The sequence below is a fragment of the Mytilus californianus genome, unplaced genomic scaffold (assembly GCF_021869535.1).
Source record: "Mytilus californianus isolate M0D057914Y unplaced genomic scaffold, xbMytCali1.0.p SCAF_34, whole genome shotgun sequence".
In the NCBI taxonomy this organism is placed as follows: domain Eukaryota; kingdom Metazoa; phylum Mollusca; class Bivalvia; order Mytilida; family Mytilidae; genus Mytilus; species Mytilus californianus.
In genome coordinates, this window is record NW_026262684.1 from 1,821,415 (window position 1) to 1,837,412 (window position 15,998).

A 15,998-nucleotide genomic window follows, 5' to 3' on the forward strand; every position below is an offset into this window, starting at 1 on the left:
CCTAGTTCTATATTAAGCTAAACCTCCCACTAGTATGACAGCTGTTTATAATTCCGTTATAGTGAAAAAATTGGAAGAGCAACCAAAACAGACATCATTGGTTAATGTGACAATAATTGGGATTGAACCTATTTAACCAGAAAAGCCCAAATATTTCAAATGACTTTATCTTGTACGACTCTACTGATTATTTTTTAAGACATGACTTAAGAGTGAACAAAAATCCGTTATCAATGTTATGATATGCATTTATTTGAAACTTATCTACAACTGTTTTAGATTTTAATAATATGTAAATATTCATCAGTATAAAGAATCGTGTTTTAATATCCTCCTTTCATCATTGGCATTGGCATTGGCATTGGCATACCAGGCTTCATCATGTCCATCATTTTCATTGGCATGGACATAGGCATATCAGGCTTCATCATGTCCATCATTTTCATTGGCATGGGCATTGGCATATCAGGCTTCATCATGTCCATCATTTTCATTGGCATGGACATAGGCATATCAGGCTTCATCATGTCCATCATTTTCATTGGCATGGGCATTGGCATTGGCATTGGCATGGGCATTGGCATTGGCATTGGCATTGACATTGGCATATCAGGCTTCATCATGTCCATCATTTTCATTGGCATTGGCATATCAGGCTTCATCATGTCCATCATTTTCATTGGCATTGGCATATCAGGCTTCATCATGTCCATCATTTTCATTGGCATGGGCATGGGCATTGGCATATCTGGCTTCATCATGTCCATCATTTTCATTGGCATTGGCATATCAGGCTTCATCATGTCCATCATTTTCATTGGCATTGGCATGGGCATTGGCATGGGCATTGGCATGGGCATTGGCATATCCGGCTTCATCATGTCCATCATTTTCATTGGCATTGGCATATCAGGCTTCATCATGTCCATCATTTTCATTGGCATTGGCATATCAGGCTTCATCATGTCCATCATTTTCATTGGCATGGTCATTGGCATTGGCATATCAGGTTTCATCATGTCCATCATTTTCATCTGCATTGGCATTGGCATATCAGGCTTCATCATGTCCATCATTTTCATTGGCATTGGCATATCAGGCTTCATCATGTCCATCATTTTCATTGGCATTGGCATGGGCATTGGCATATCTGGCTTCATCATTTCCATCATTTTCATCATTGGCATGGGCATGGGCATTGGCATATCAGGCTTCATCATGTCCATCATTTTCATTGGCATTGGCATGGGCATTGGCATATCTGACTTCATCATGTCCATCATTTTCATTGGCATGGGCATTGGCATTGGCATATCAGGCTTCATCATTTCCATCATTTTAGGCATTTTGTCCATTTGTGGCATCATTTCCATCATCATAGGCATCATTTCCATTTTCATTGGCATCATATCCATTTTCGGCATCATTTCCATCTTTCCTTTCATCTCCATCATTTCTTTCATTTTCATCATGTCCATCATTTCTTTCATTTTCATCATTTCCATCATTTTGCCTTTCATATCCATTTTACCATTCATCTCCATCATTTTCATCGGCATCATCTCCATCATCATAGGCTTCATTGGCATCATTTCCATCATGCCACCTTTGCCGTCCATTCCGCCCATCATTTCCATCGGCATCTCAGGCTTCATTTGCTTCATGTCCATCATGCCACCTTTATCACCCATTCCGCCCATCATTTCCATCATGCCACCTTTGCCGCCCATTCCGCCCATCATTTCCATCGGCATCTCAGGCTTCATTGGCATCATTTCCATCATGCCACCTTTGCCGCCCATTCCGCCCATCATTTCCATTGGCGGTGGCATCTTTTTCATCGCATAGGCATTTACGCTAGCCAATATGGCTGCAGTTATAAGTACGATTAAAGTTGCCATGATTTGAGACACGACGAATCCTGAAAAACAAAAAGAATACGTCACTAGTAGAATAAATAAATAATCCAAACAGCTATTTTCGATTTACGTTTTAGGATATGAAATTTCCATACATTTTTTATCTCGAAAGTAGCCAAATGTTCTGTACATAAGTCTGATTAACAAACCTGAAAGGTGGCATGGATAGATATTGCAATCTTTTTTTTTATAGCTTAATATATTTGATCTTAAAAGATTATATTGTATTTTCGATTGATAACCATGTGTCTGTTTGATACGGTTGGAGGTCTTTCAATGAGGATAAGACTGTCCGCCTAGCACTTTGACTAAACTGCTGAACATAAAATATTATTGTATTTTATTCTATCAAATTTAGAAAAGTAAATTTTCCATTGAAACATTTACTGCTTCTAGTTAACTGTCTTTACATTTGCTGCAATTAACATGTTTCTTTTACGGGAAAACATGTTACAAGCAAACACAAGATCGATACATTCTCATTGCAAAAATTATTTAATATATGCGAAAAAAAGAATAAAAAAAAAATGCTGAGGATCGACATTTTACCTACAAATGTGTCAATTATATCTACAAATCATCTTCACCTCAACGCTACCAACTTACAGTATACGATCTCCTTTATTGCATATATATACTTAATGTCAAACATGTCCATATACATGTACTTATATATGTATGGGAAAAAACATAAGACTGAAAATGCACTAAATATTTATATTCAATATGAATATTTACATAAAGTCGATCAAGACATTAAATTGTTTTAAAATTTTCTTCATCATTTCCTTCCGGTTTCACTATTTCACAAATATGCATGGATATAGTTGCTTGCGATATATATATATTTTTTAATTGATATTTGCTGACTTAACTCTTTTTTGACACGACTCGGTTGACGCTATAAATTGGAATTTATACAAAATATATTGTAACCATTGTAACTCTATATAAAATGAAATTTTACCATAAACGCAATGGTATGTTCGTGCATATATGAAATTGACATTAGAATACCCAAGTTGGTAGTTGAAAAGGCCTGTCGATGAACGAAAAAGGCAAATTATTAATAGATCAGAAGGTGGAATTTGTCAGTCAATGTAATTTGCAAACGGCAAAAGTAAATCTGTAAACGTTCTTGAACAGATATTATTGAAAAAGCAAATTTGCATTTAAAATTTTACGAATAAAGTGAAACATTATACATGATTAAGTGACTGCATTTCAGAGACTAGTTTAAAAAGCGATTATTGTAAAAACTGGAACAACAGTTGAAGATTTGTTTAGGCTGACCAAACATCAATGGTTTAATAATAGAATGCCGAATAATGTTACGTTCATGTAGTGTATATATCTTTCCTATGTCGATTTCAAAGTCGACATTTGTATCGGCAAATGTTAACTTTAGAAAATGTTTATACATTTTTATCTCGAATGTAGCCAAATGTTCTGTACATTAGTCTGGTTAACAAATACGGAAGGATGGCATGGACAGATATTTCACTGTCATTTTTTACAGCTGAATATTTTTTATCTTTAAAGATTATATAGTATTTTCGATTGATAACCATGTGTCTGTTTGATACGATTGTAAGTTTTGAATGGAGATAATAATGTCTGTCGTATACTTTGAACATACTGCTGAACCGAAATATTAGCGTATGAATTATATTTTATTAAATTAAGATATAACATAAAAAATAGTTTATTCTATCAAATTTAGAAAAATTTACTTTACCTTTAAAGATTTACTACTTTCAGCTGTTAAAAACTGTCCTTACATTTGCTGCAAATACTATGTTTCATTTACAGGAAAATATATGTGACATTGCTAAATGCTTTTAGAAAGTTCACACAACTATTGTGTTTATTGTATTTGAGATATTGGCATATTGGTTATTGTTTGACTACTGCTGGCAAACTTGATCTTGTAAAAAATAGCTTTTTAAGGTCCCTTATAGTTATGTAGCTCTTCATGTGATTAGGTCTTGTACATTCTTGGCTTTCTAATGTTTGTGTTTGATTGTTTCTTATGAAAGTAAATCAGCATGATGGAAAAAGCGCGTCAGACGCACCAAATTAATATAGTTTTTATTTTCATTTAATATTCTAATAATGATTTAATTTTAGTTTGAAGCAGTCACTTATTTACTGTAAATTCAGAAATTATTGCGTGAATTTATTATTGCGATTTTTGAAGAATGGACATAAATGCAAGATTAATTATTGCAATTTCAGGAAAAGCTGCATACAGATATATGCATCAGATATCAGAATGCGAGTTCTTATTATTGCGATACTCACACAGTCGCATTATTCGCATTAATAAAAACCTCGCAATAATTTCTGAATTTACAGTATGTTTATCCGTCGTAAAACGTTTTCATGGTAAAAATCAATGTTATAAATTTTACACTTTCAAATGTTTCGGTTTTTTATAATGAAATAACAGTTGCATTAAATTGGTGCGTCCGAAACGCCCTTCTGGATGTATCGTCATTAGGAAAGATCAATCCTTTACGTTTGAAATCCAAGTATAAAATTGAGAATGGAAATGAGGAATGTGTCAAAGAAACAACAACCCGACCAAAGGGCAGATAAATAGATACCTGATGCCCCGCATGGGGGTGTCAAAGTAATCACATAATCATTAATCATTTTTTCAAACAAGATATTCAAATAATCAAAAACACAGTCCTAGATTAACAAATAATAAAAAAATCATGAAATATTTGGTCTGGTAATCAAATAATCACTATAAAAACGGCTAAGTAATCACATAATCAAAAACACCCTGAGGATGCTCTGAAATCCCAGGATGAATAGATACTGGAATACGTGAGTATTTACAGGACCAAAAGGGACTATGACGAATAAGTCCTTTGTACATGTTGTATGGAATACAATTGTATTAGGTCGTGAACTAAAGGTCTATGTATGTCTATGTATGTATGACCAAAAATTGTCTGAAAATTTCTTAGTATTGAGCGTTTGATTAAAGTTTGAAACAAAAATGGTGTTATTACTTTAGATTATTATTAAAACCGAACAAAAATCCATTTTATATGAATATAAATCCCATATCTTTGTATTTTTCTCTTATCAGGACGATAGTCGCACCCATCCAATTTATGTGGTATACTGAAGGTTGATAATGAGAAATGTAATTTCTTACCTGAGTTTTCCCTAGGCGGCAAGTTTGTATCGATGGAAAGCCAAGGAAAGTTCTGCGATCGCTTCCATTAACATTCGCCTATTTATGCAACCTATAATTTTTGCTAATTAAGCTCATTACGTAATAAAACATATGTTTTATTAAAAATATTCCTCGACTTTTATTTTCATCAAAATTATGTAATAGGCAATACACGATAGCTATGTCTGACACCTTTTTTGTCAAATAATACATAATCTTTTTCACATCATAAAATGAATACTACAGATGATACAACTACTATGTTAGGGTTCATATGATAACATGCTTTTTCATTGCGTTTTTAATTCATTGACATATTTCCCACAGCTTTCTTAATTCATAGAAATGAATACTAAAGTACATGGTGTAAAAGTGTTATAAATGTAAATATCTACATTTAACGCCATTTGATTCGTATCATTCTTAAATTCTTTTGCAAATGATTTGAAATATTCTTTTCTAACATGAAGGAGCAATTATTGTGGTGGTGCATGTAGTCGTTTATGTCATGGAGACAAATATGTCCCTCTTGAAAACTATGTGGTAAGACAAAAAGGGCATACGATACAGAAAAGTTTTCTCATTGTTTATTCTTCAAAATTGACAATATGTCCATTTTTTCAGTAAGATTGAAATGCACAAAGACAAATATGGGTCATTATAAAAAAACATGCATATTTTGACTAGGGATGTTTCGGAAAACTGATGATATTGTTTTAAAAATTTAAATATGTCCTGCTATTCTGAAATATGGTAGCAGGCTATATTCAGAAATATGCAATGGACAAAATTAGGAGTCCCTTCAATTTTCACAATTTTAAGGTCATCCTTTGATAGAATCATGTCAATGAAGTTACCAATATAAAAACAAGCTTTAAGTTATTACAAATATTTTTAAGTACCAAACAACTGTTCCAATTTTTGGGTTAAGGTTTAAATTACTACTTATTGACATCATTTTTATAGGTATGCATTATAATTGAACATAAATTTCAGAATAAATTATTGTAAAAAACGTAGCTGTCCTAATTATGGTTGTTGTTAATATTAAATAATACACTAAAACTGAATATATGTAAAATGTGTAAGGCTGAATGATTAGACAATGTCTAATCCTTCGTATACAGCATAAAAAAACTTGTATTTAATTATAAAAAAATAAGAATTATTGCATGTGTATATAGTAACACCACTGACCCTTTAGTAACTAAAATGACACAAAAGTATCACCATTGACAACAAAATCAAATTTCACTTTTATATAAAGTACTGAACACAAAACAAAGAACACTAAGCAAAAGGAAAAGAAAAAAAAAACTAATTCTTAGGCTAAAACATCCCAAATTATATAACATAACATCAATAACTAAAAATTCAATAGTGTTACTTAATATGTGTTACCAGCATATACCAGTTTGTGAAAACTTGGTATAGTCAATACATTTTATTGTTAAAATATTGTTAAGTAAGTATTATATTTCATAAAAAGTATGATGTTTCCGTTGCTAAACATGCAAAATACACAAAAAAATGCTGATTGTCATAATATATTCAGACGTGTTACTAAACTGGTCAATGGTGTTACTTTATTAAAGTGGTCTCACCATTGACAGTAACACCAACGTCGTACAGGTGTATTTTTAGATTTAGTTGCCAATTAAGTGCTTTCTACCCCTATTTTATATGTTGTTCCTGTGCATGTGTCTACAACCAATATATTTTCATAAATCAAGTTCAGGAAATCTTTTGGAAAATGATTTTTATAAGGGTACACCATGGACACCAAATTCATTTACGATACAGTTTTTACTTACATTAAAGATTTTTTCACTAATTTTCAACACAGATTTTTTTTTTGTCGTCTGCATTACATGCTTACAGGTACTTTTGCTAGGGGAGAAGCTAATGTAAATGCTGAAATCTTGAGAAAGATCACTCTTACCCAACCAATTTGTCTTTTGGTTACACCAGTGACTTAAAAAAAATGAGACTCTTCTTTTTATTTAAATTTTTATTATAAAACCAACATACACTTTCTTAATTAATAAAAATTGTTTGTATATATCAAAATGCAATAAATAGTGATAAATCCTAATAAAAAAAGGATATGCATTATAGTCATATTTAAGGTCTGAAAGGTACTATATGAAAAAATAACAGTTATTTCTGGCTATATCCAAGGGTTTCAGAAAACATTAAGGATATCGCTTATAACATTTCATACTGTAAACTGTATAAATTGTATCAGTAAACATTAATAGCTAACATATAAAAGTGTTATCTTGATAAAGTGTCATGTCTGTGACAAAAAAAAAGACCAATCACATATATTTGCATGTTGTTTTTATAATGACACATATACATTTATGATTTACTTTTGAGATCTTTCAGTTTGATTTTGACCTGTTTTTATACTTTTCGAAAAACAGCAAAATTTCAAAAAGATATTTGTTTGGAAAGTGTTTCAATTATAAAATGCATAGTACTTTTGTCCAAATATTGTATATAAGCAAAAACTTTCCTTCGTGTAAATTTCATTCTTGGTCTACACTTAATCTCAAAACTCATAGCATATCTACTATTCCAGTCAAAGGTGGTTAGCGGCGTTGCGATGCTTAGTTCATTACAAAATTATGTATGAAATGAGACTGAATTATTCATTTACATATGTTTGTTACTTAACTTCTTCATTCCTTGCCTTTGAATATCTGCGTATAACTTCAAGTTTTGTAATTGCAAAAGGGCCTGTGTCATTATCTCATAAATTTAACCAATGGAAAAGATTTAATCTTACAAAAGCCACAACTAAGCCTCAATGAATACATAATGAAAAATGTTATAAACTTACGATTAAGTACTAAATGTTCTGTTCAAGGTGACAATGAATATTGAAAGAACAACATGCTGATTTTGGTTACAAGATTCTTCTCAAAGTAAAAATGTATTTCAATAATAGCCAAAACAAGTGACTCTTGTCTTTTCTGTTCAAATCAGATAGCAATGAATGTTTACCGAAATACGTATTTTGCAAATTTTTGTTCCATGTGATTCAATAACCTGTAATTAAACCACAAATTTGCCTGATGTTCATAGAGATTTGATTTCTAATCAATATTCATAATTTATCGGGCCAGATCTTTAATTCAGAAACTAATAATGTTCAAACAGAAACATGTCTCGCCTTTTTGCTATTTTGACAGTAAATGCATATGTTGAAATTAATAAATCATATTATTATATAGGGAACAGATATACAATTAACCATATATCAGGAATTGCACAACATTTATAAAGTTATATTTTAAATAAAGGCCTCCTATGATCATTCGAATGCCCTACTATGCGAGCTACCTGAACTACACACAAAAATCGTCAAATCTCGTTTAATCTCGGATTCTTGTAAGTATTGTACAACTTATTTGTCCATCTTTTTAACTCGTTCTCCTACTTCTATTAAGGATCTTTGTAATTTCATTCGGTTGAACAAAGAGAATAAGAATGAAATTTATTTCTCCGGAGTGTTTTCATTGTTTGTATGTATAGATGACGTTTTGGTTTTTCCGCTTTTTGGCATGGTTCGCGGGAATTTTTCCAATAGTACTTCACTCAGCATGATAACATTCTTCTGGTCGCCTGTTAAATCTTTTAGTCAGTTTGATTATTTATATTTTGAAAGTAGGTTTGCATATGTTTCTATGTATATATGTATATATATCCATATTGTTTTATGACTTATAATAAATACATATAACAGCATCGTTTATCCACTTTATATACGTTATATTTCATCTTATATTCAAAAATCTTAAACATAGAATACAGGCTTTTCCTTCGTTTAACATCGACTGTTCTTTTTATTGTATTTAGTCAGACAATGATGAACTGTGGAGAGTGAAAAATTCTTTAGTGTTTTAGATCAATTATGTGATTTTGATCGTCCTTTCAGTTAGGTTGACAGTTATGACTCTCTCACCACTACACTCCAATACAATCTGATCAAACTCTTTTTTCTTATTTGATTCAATGGTCCTCTAAAAAATGTGATAGCAAATGTATTTTCAGAAACTCATGTAAAAGAGCGAAGAATAACGAACAAATGTTCAAACTTATAAGTCGAAAACAAACTAACAATGTCAAGACAAAACGACGAAAAATGACGAAAGGACAAACAACAGAATACATAGAAAAATACAGACTGAGCAACAACAAAAAAATTGGGGTGATCTCTGGCGATCCGGAATGGTAAAAAACCCGCATTCACATGTTGCATCCGACGTGTTGCTCATGAAAGTACAAAACGATGATCAGTCTAGTTCGGTAGGTCACATTCGAGGAATAGTGGTCCGAATTGTGGTTACATCATCGTCATCTATGAAACAGATATTCAATAACAGTCACCAACTCGTGATGGCGTTTGTAAAATTTTCGAAGGCAAGATTTCAACTTCAACACATGGAAATTTTGGTTACTACAAAACGTTCTTTTGTAATGAAAAGGGTAAATATGCTAGGTATAACTACTGAAAGTGTAAAGAAATGAAAAAGACTATAAATATCTCCTTGACAACATTATATAGTTACGTAAGTTTGTACACAAATGGAAGACAATTCTATGCACTCCAATTGCATCCCTTCAATCAGAAACTGTATATTCCAATTCGTTAGCTGTTCTAGCATCTGAAGTGACGTTATATATAGATTTCAATGAACGTAACATATGTATCACTGGTGAATTATAACGTCAAGGATTTCGCTGCTACCATGAATTACTTTAAAACTTTACTAACTTCTTTCATAGCAACACAATTTGTGTTTCGAACCTCTAGAAAAACTGATGACAATGGGGATATCACAACCTCATTTTTACGGTGATGTTCTTTATAGAGCCCATCAATTTCGATACGATCCATGAATAAACTTATTCTAAAGGGTTATCAATCTAACATGGTTATAAATTTTTTGATCGGTACTAAAATTGATTTTGTTTATTGATAAATTAAAACATATGTAAATATATGTTCCTATACATTTATGAACATTTACGTCTTACTTCGTGTCGATGGTTACATTACTTGTGTATTATACAGTTTCGTGTACCCTTAATGTGATACTTTGTCTCCGAAGTCTTTTATTAGTTGTTTGTGTGCTTTGTGTCGATCTGATGAAGCCTTTTCAACTACAATTTACAGTTTGTTCGTATGATGTACTTTAACTCCACTGTTCCAGCTTTTGAAAGGGGTGAACGCTCTCAAACATTTTAAAATCAGCAACATTCGTTATATGCCTGTCCGAAGTCAGGAGCCGGTAATTCAGACCTTTTCTTGCAGGTTGCTGTCTGTCATATTTATTGTTTGTGCAGAAAACAGGTCTTTGGTTTTCTCGTTTGAATCGTTTTCCATTTTGTCAAATCAATGCTGCCTTGTACAGCTTACTATACGGTATGGGTTTTGCTAATTGTTGATGGCCGTACAGTGACCAATAGGTACTTGCATGTGATTCATCTAGTCCCTGGTTTATATTTGTCTCATTGGCAAGCATACAACAGCTTTTCATTTTTATATTACATGTAGCAGGATGTGTTTGCCTTGTCAAGGCACATTGTCTCACTCCATTTGGAATTAATGTGTACATGGGTACTAAGTGTATCTTTGTATCAACTAAATCAGATTGTGGATTATAAATTTATTTTACAGTGATTAAGATTATAACATTATGTTGACTGCTGGACCCCATTTTTTGACATTTTTATCTACTATGTCTGTTTGCTTTGGTCGCACATTTTCTACATAAGGAAATGCCTGTACCAAGTCAGGATTACGACAGTTGTTTTCCATTCGTTTGATGTGTTTGAGCTTTTGATTTTGCCATTCGATAAGGGACTTTCCGTTTTGAATTTTCTTTTGAGTTTTTTAACTTTTTGCAAACAAAAGGAATCATATGAAAGATGTACGGCCTTTGGATAGGTCAATCTATATTTTTGCAAATTTTTCAAGTCAATCAAGAGAAGATGATACTGGGGGAATATAAAAACAACATAATTCGAAGAAATACAAACAACACGATGGCAAAACAGACAACCCATAGTATAGAAAATATTGCATGTGGAGGACACCAAAATTAACTTTCAATTTGTTAGTGACGAATATAAACCTCTCATTTGCAGAATATATTTCACAAATGTCTGTCGCTTGTCCCGAGCTACTGCCGGCATGTTCATAGACGGAAGTGACCTGTTAGGGGTAAATGGTTACGAAATGTTAAGCTCACTTAGCCATGTAATCTTATCTATTTTATTTCCATTTGTACGACTTTCCAAATTTGTCATTCGTTTACTAAGTAGTAACTGAAAACAGTAAACAACACTTTATTATGAATGATATATACATTTATTTCGCAACTTATCTACAACTGTTTTAATTTAATATAATATGTAAATATTCATCAGTTTGAAGAATCGTGTTTTAATATCCTCCTTTCTTCATTGGCATTGGCATTGGCATATCAGGCTTCATCATTTCCATCATTTTCATTTTCATTGGCATTGGCATATCAGGCTTCATCATTTCCATCATTTTCATTTTCATTGGCATTGGCATATCAGGCTTCATCATTTCCATCATTTTCATTGGCATTGGCATATCAGGCTTCATCATTTCCATCATTTTCATTGGCATGGGCATAGGCATATCAGGCTTCATCATTTCCATCATTTTCATTGGCATCATTTCCATCATTTTCATTGGCATCATTTCCATCATTTTCATTGGCATTGGCATATCAGGCTTCATCATTTCCATCATTTTCATTTTCATTGGCATTGGCATATCAGGCTTCATCATTTCCATCATTTTCATTTTCATTGGCATTGGCATATCAGGCTTCATCATTTCCATCATTTTCATAGGCATCATTTCCATCATTTTCATTGGCATCATTTCCATCATTTTAGGCATCATTTCCATTTTTGGCATCATTTCCATCATTTTAGGCATCATATCCATTTTCATTGGCATCATATCCATTTTGGGCATCATTTCCATCATTTTAGGCATCATTTCCATCTTTCCTTTCATCTCCATCATTTCTTTCATTTTCATCATGTCCATCATTTCTTTCATTTTCATCATTTCCATCATTTTATCTTTCATTTCCATCATTTCCATCATAGGCTTCATTGGCATCATTTCCATCATGCCACCTTTATTGCTCATTCCGCCCATCATTTCCATCGGCATCATAGGCTTCATTGGCATCATGTCCATCATGCCACCTTTATCGCCCATTCCACCCATCATTTCCATCATGCCATCTTTGCCGCCCATTCCGCCCATCATTTCCATCGGCATCATAGGCTTCATTGGCATCATTTCCATTGGCGGTGGCATCTTTTTCATCCCATAGGCGTTAACGCCAGCCAATATGGCTACAGTTGTAAGCACCAAAAATGTTGCCATGTTTTGAGATTCGACGAAACCTAAAAAATAAGCAGTAATCGTTATAACTGGAATATAAAACATTTTTTTTTCTAAAGAGTTAGCTTAAAATTTCGGATAACATTTTAGACTCGATCTAAGTTTTATGATATGTAATGAAAAGGGGTGGTTTGTAAAAAATAAATAAAATGAACCTTGATTTGTAATTTGTACGGTTTTTCATTTATTCTTTGACATAAATCCTCGTTAAAAGGTCCTTTTTTCAATGTTACTCTTGTTCTTTATCAAACCATATTGTACAACGTAAAAATAAGTATAAATTCCCTCAATGACGTAATGAGAACATAACATTTAACCAATCAAGTACTATTTAAGTTGCATAAAAATTACATGAATGCATAAAAGATATAATACACATGCACAAAATAAAACATTCTGATTGCAAAAATATCTACATTAAGCAAAACAGAAACAAAAGAAAGTTTAATTGCAAATGTCTAGTCTGACCTCACGGAAATGGTTCCACAATGCATAATTACAACCTTTCATAGAGTGCAGGATATCATCACATGTTGAAAATACCTTTTATGTTATAATATTCAAATAAGATATTTGTCTGGGCAAATATTAATTTGTGTAATTGATATACAACTTTTAGCTCGAAAGATGCCAAGAGTTTTTTTTACATTAGTATGATTAACAACACGGGGGCGCGCATATAGATATTGCAAAGTTTTTTTTACAGTCGACTATATTTTATCTTAAAAAAAATATATAGTATATTTGATTGGTTACTAAGTGTCTATTTGATACAGTTGAAAGTCTTAAAATGAAGGTATTAATGTTTGTCTTACACTTTAAACATACTGCTGAACTGAAATATTTGTGAATGAATTGTATTTCATTAAATGGACGTATAATATAAAAAATTTCTATCAAATTAAGAAAAGTTCATTTTTCGTTAAAAAAAATGCCTGCTTTCGGTTAACAGTTTGAACAGTCGCTACAAACAACATGTTCTATCTACGGTACATATATATGTGACCTTCCTAAAATCTTTTAGAGAACACACACAACTATTGTATTTTTGTATTGAGATATTGGCATATTTGTTATTGTGGGGTGTTTTTGTACAATTGGTCTGCATCAGGCAACGTCGATTTTTGAGGAATTTAGCTATTTTTATGTCCTTTTAAGGAATGACAGTAATATTTTTTCTGTCTATGAAGAAATAACATAAAAAATGTGCCGCACACTGAATAAATATTTTAAAGTGTGCACCACATTTTTTATGTTATTTCGAATAGACAGAAAAATATTACAGTCATTCCTTATAATTTAATTCTAAATTCCATTTTAAGCCGGGGTAAATCGTGAAAAAACGTTGATGACGTCACGGTTACATGACAAAATTATGTCTATGAGCTGATAGACAAAACACTGTCAGCAAATCAAAAGACGTGTTACATCCAAAATTAAATTATTTGGTTACATAGCTCTTCACAGGTTTAGGTCTTATACATCCTTCGCTTTCAAATGTTTTGGTTAGAGCGTTCCTTATGACAGTAAATTAAAAAAAAAAGCGTCTAGGACGCACCAAAATTGATAAAGAGTTATTTTCATTTTATATTCTAGTCAATATTTCATACTATTTTGAAGCGATCATTTATTTATGTTAATCTGTTGCTTTAGTAATTATAAATTGATTTGGTAAATAACCATGTTGGGAATTTTACAGTTTTGATCTCTTATCCCATATCAAATTATCAATTATCCCAAAACAACTGACATTTTTGTAGTTATATGAAAAAATCTATGTGCAATTAATCATTAAACTACTTGTATTTTACAGTTTTATGATAGACTCGATAGGAATAAGAATGCAGAGAAGTTGCATATTTATATAATTGATTAAAAGTTTAATAGTTATTAAATTGGTGCATCCGTAGCGCTGTTCTTGATTTACCTTCATTAGGAACGATCAATCACAAAACGTTTAAAAGCAAAGGATGAATTGATGCCTGGATATGTGAGTAAGTTTATGACCAAAATGGGTAGTAAATGAATACGTCGTTGTAAATATATTGGAAATTGATGCGACTGTCATACAAGTGAGAGGTTTAGCGCTATAAAACCAGGTTCAATCCACCATTTTCTACATTTGAAAATGCCTGTACCAAGTCAGGAATATGACAGTTGTTGTCCATTCGTTTGATGTGTTTTATCATTTGATTTTGCCATTTGATTAGGGACTTTCGGTTTTGAATTTTCCTCGGAATTCAGCATTTTTGTGATTTAACTTTTTATATGAAATATAATTGTAATAGACATGTTACATCGCGAACTAAATGTCTAGAAATGTACAGAATATGTTATTTGACAACATATAGACTGTTATATTGTATGTATTTCCATGCGAGTTCCCTGTATCTTTGACATAGATACATTGCATAATTAACACACAAAATATAAAAAAAGAATAGAATCGATTTGAGAATCCGATATTAAATGAAACCATGCCGAAAAAAAAATGTCCGAAGGGACTTTAAAATAGAGTGTTTCCTTTAATTGTATAACAAAAAATAATTGGTTGGTCGACATATCATTTTTGTATCAAAAAAGGAAACAGGATAATAATTCAATTATATATGAACACATGATAAGTCTTTAACAAACTTTTATTTCAATGTTTTGAAAAACGATAATGGTTGATTAACACCACATTATTAAAGCATTGAAATAATTAAATTTGAATAAAAGATTAGTCTGAAAGATTTTAGATTAGAAAATGTAATGCGTTATCGGTATTTCATTTACTATTCTTTTTTTGATAACATTTTGTCTTTTTAAAATATGATCCTATTTTTTTTTTTTTTTTTTTGTACTTTGATTTAATCGAAATATACCAACTTGAAGGCTGAAACAAATTTACTATTTTCTTACCTGAGATAACTAGGTGGCAGGTTGGTATCGATGGAAAGCCAAGGAAAGTTCTGCGATCGTTCCAACCATCATTCGCCTATTTATGCAATCTATTATTTTTGCTCATTAAGCTTATTACGTAATAAGACATATGTCTTATTGAAAATATGCCACGACATTTATTTTCATCAAATTTATGTAATAGTCAATACACGATAGCCATGTCTTGCACATACTTGTCAAATAATACATCTGTTCAACATCATAAAATTAACACTTCAATTTACACAACTATTTTGATGGTGGTCATAAGATAACATGCTTTTTCATTGAGTTTTTATCTCGTTGACATGTAGCCGACAGCTTCCTTCATTCATTCAAATGAAGACATTGTGTAAAAATGTTTTAAATTGTAATTATCTACATTTAAAGCCATTTGACCCACATCATATAAAATCTCTGTTGTCATGGATTTAACAATTTCTGATTTAAAGATAAATTAATGTAGTGGTGCATGTAGTCGTTTACG

General features: G+C 31.8%; 2 protein-coding genes across 2 annotated transcripts; both read right to left on the reverse strand.

Annotated features, from left to right (window-relative positions):
* Nucleotides 1-323: 323 nt before the first annotated feature.
* LOC127736587 (uncharacterized) lies at nucleotides 324-5,144 on the reverse strand. The gene is made up of 2 exons (XM_052247152.1): nucleotides 5,095-5,144; nucleotides 324-1,921 (listed from the first exon to the last, which is right to left on the reverse strand). Exon 2 carries the CDS (start codon nucleotides 1,899-1,901, stop codon nucleotides 324-326), a length of 1,578 nt encoding a protein of 525 aa, XP_052103112.1. The 5' UTR covers nucleotides 1,902-1,921; nucleotides 5,095-5,144.
* A 6,350-nt stretch (nucleotides 5,145-11,494) lies between these two features.
* Nucleotides 11,495-15,535, reverse strand: LOC127736603 (uncharacterized). The gene is made up of 2 exons (XM_052247160.1): nucleotides 15,491-15,535; nucleotides 11,495-12,588 (listed from the first exon to the last, which is right to left on the reverse strand). The coding sequence occupies exon 2, from the start codon at nucleotides 12,566-12,568 to the stop codon at nucleotides 11,576-11,578; it is 993 nt and encodes a 330-aa protein (XP_052103120.1). The 5' UTR covers nucleotides 12,569-12,588; nucleotides 15,491-15,535; the 3' UTR covers nucleotides 11,495-11,575.
* Between the last annotated feature and the right edge of the window lie 463 nt (nucleotides 15,536-15,998).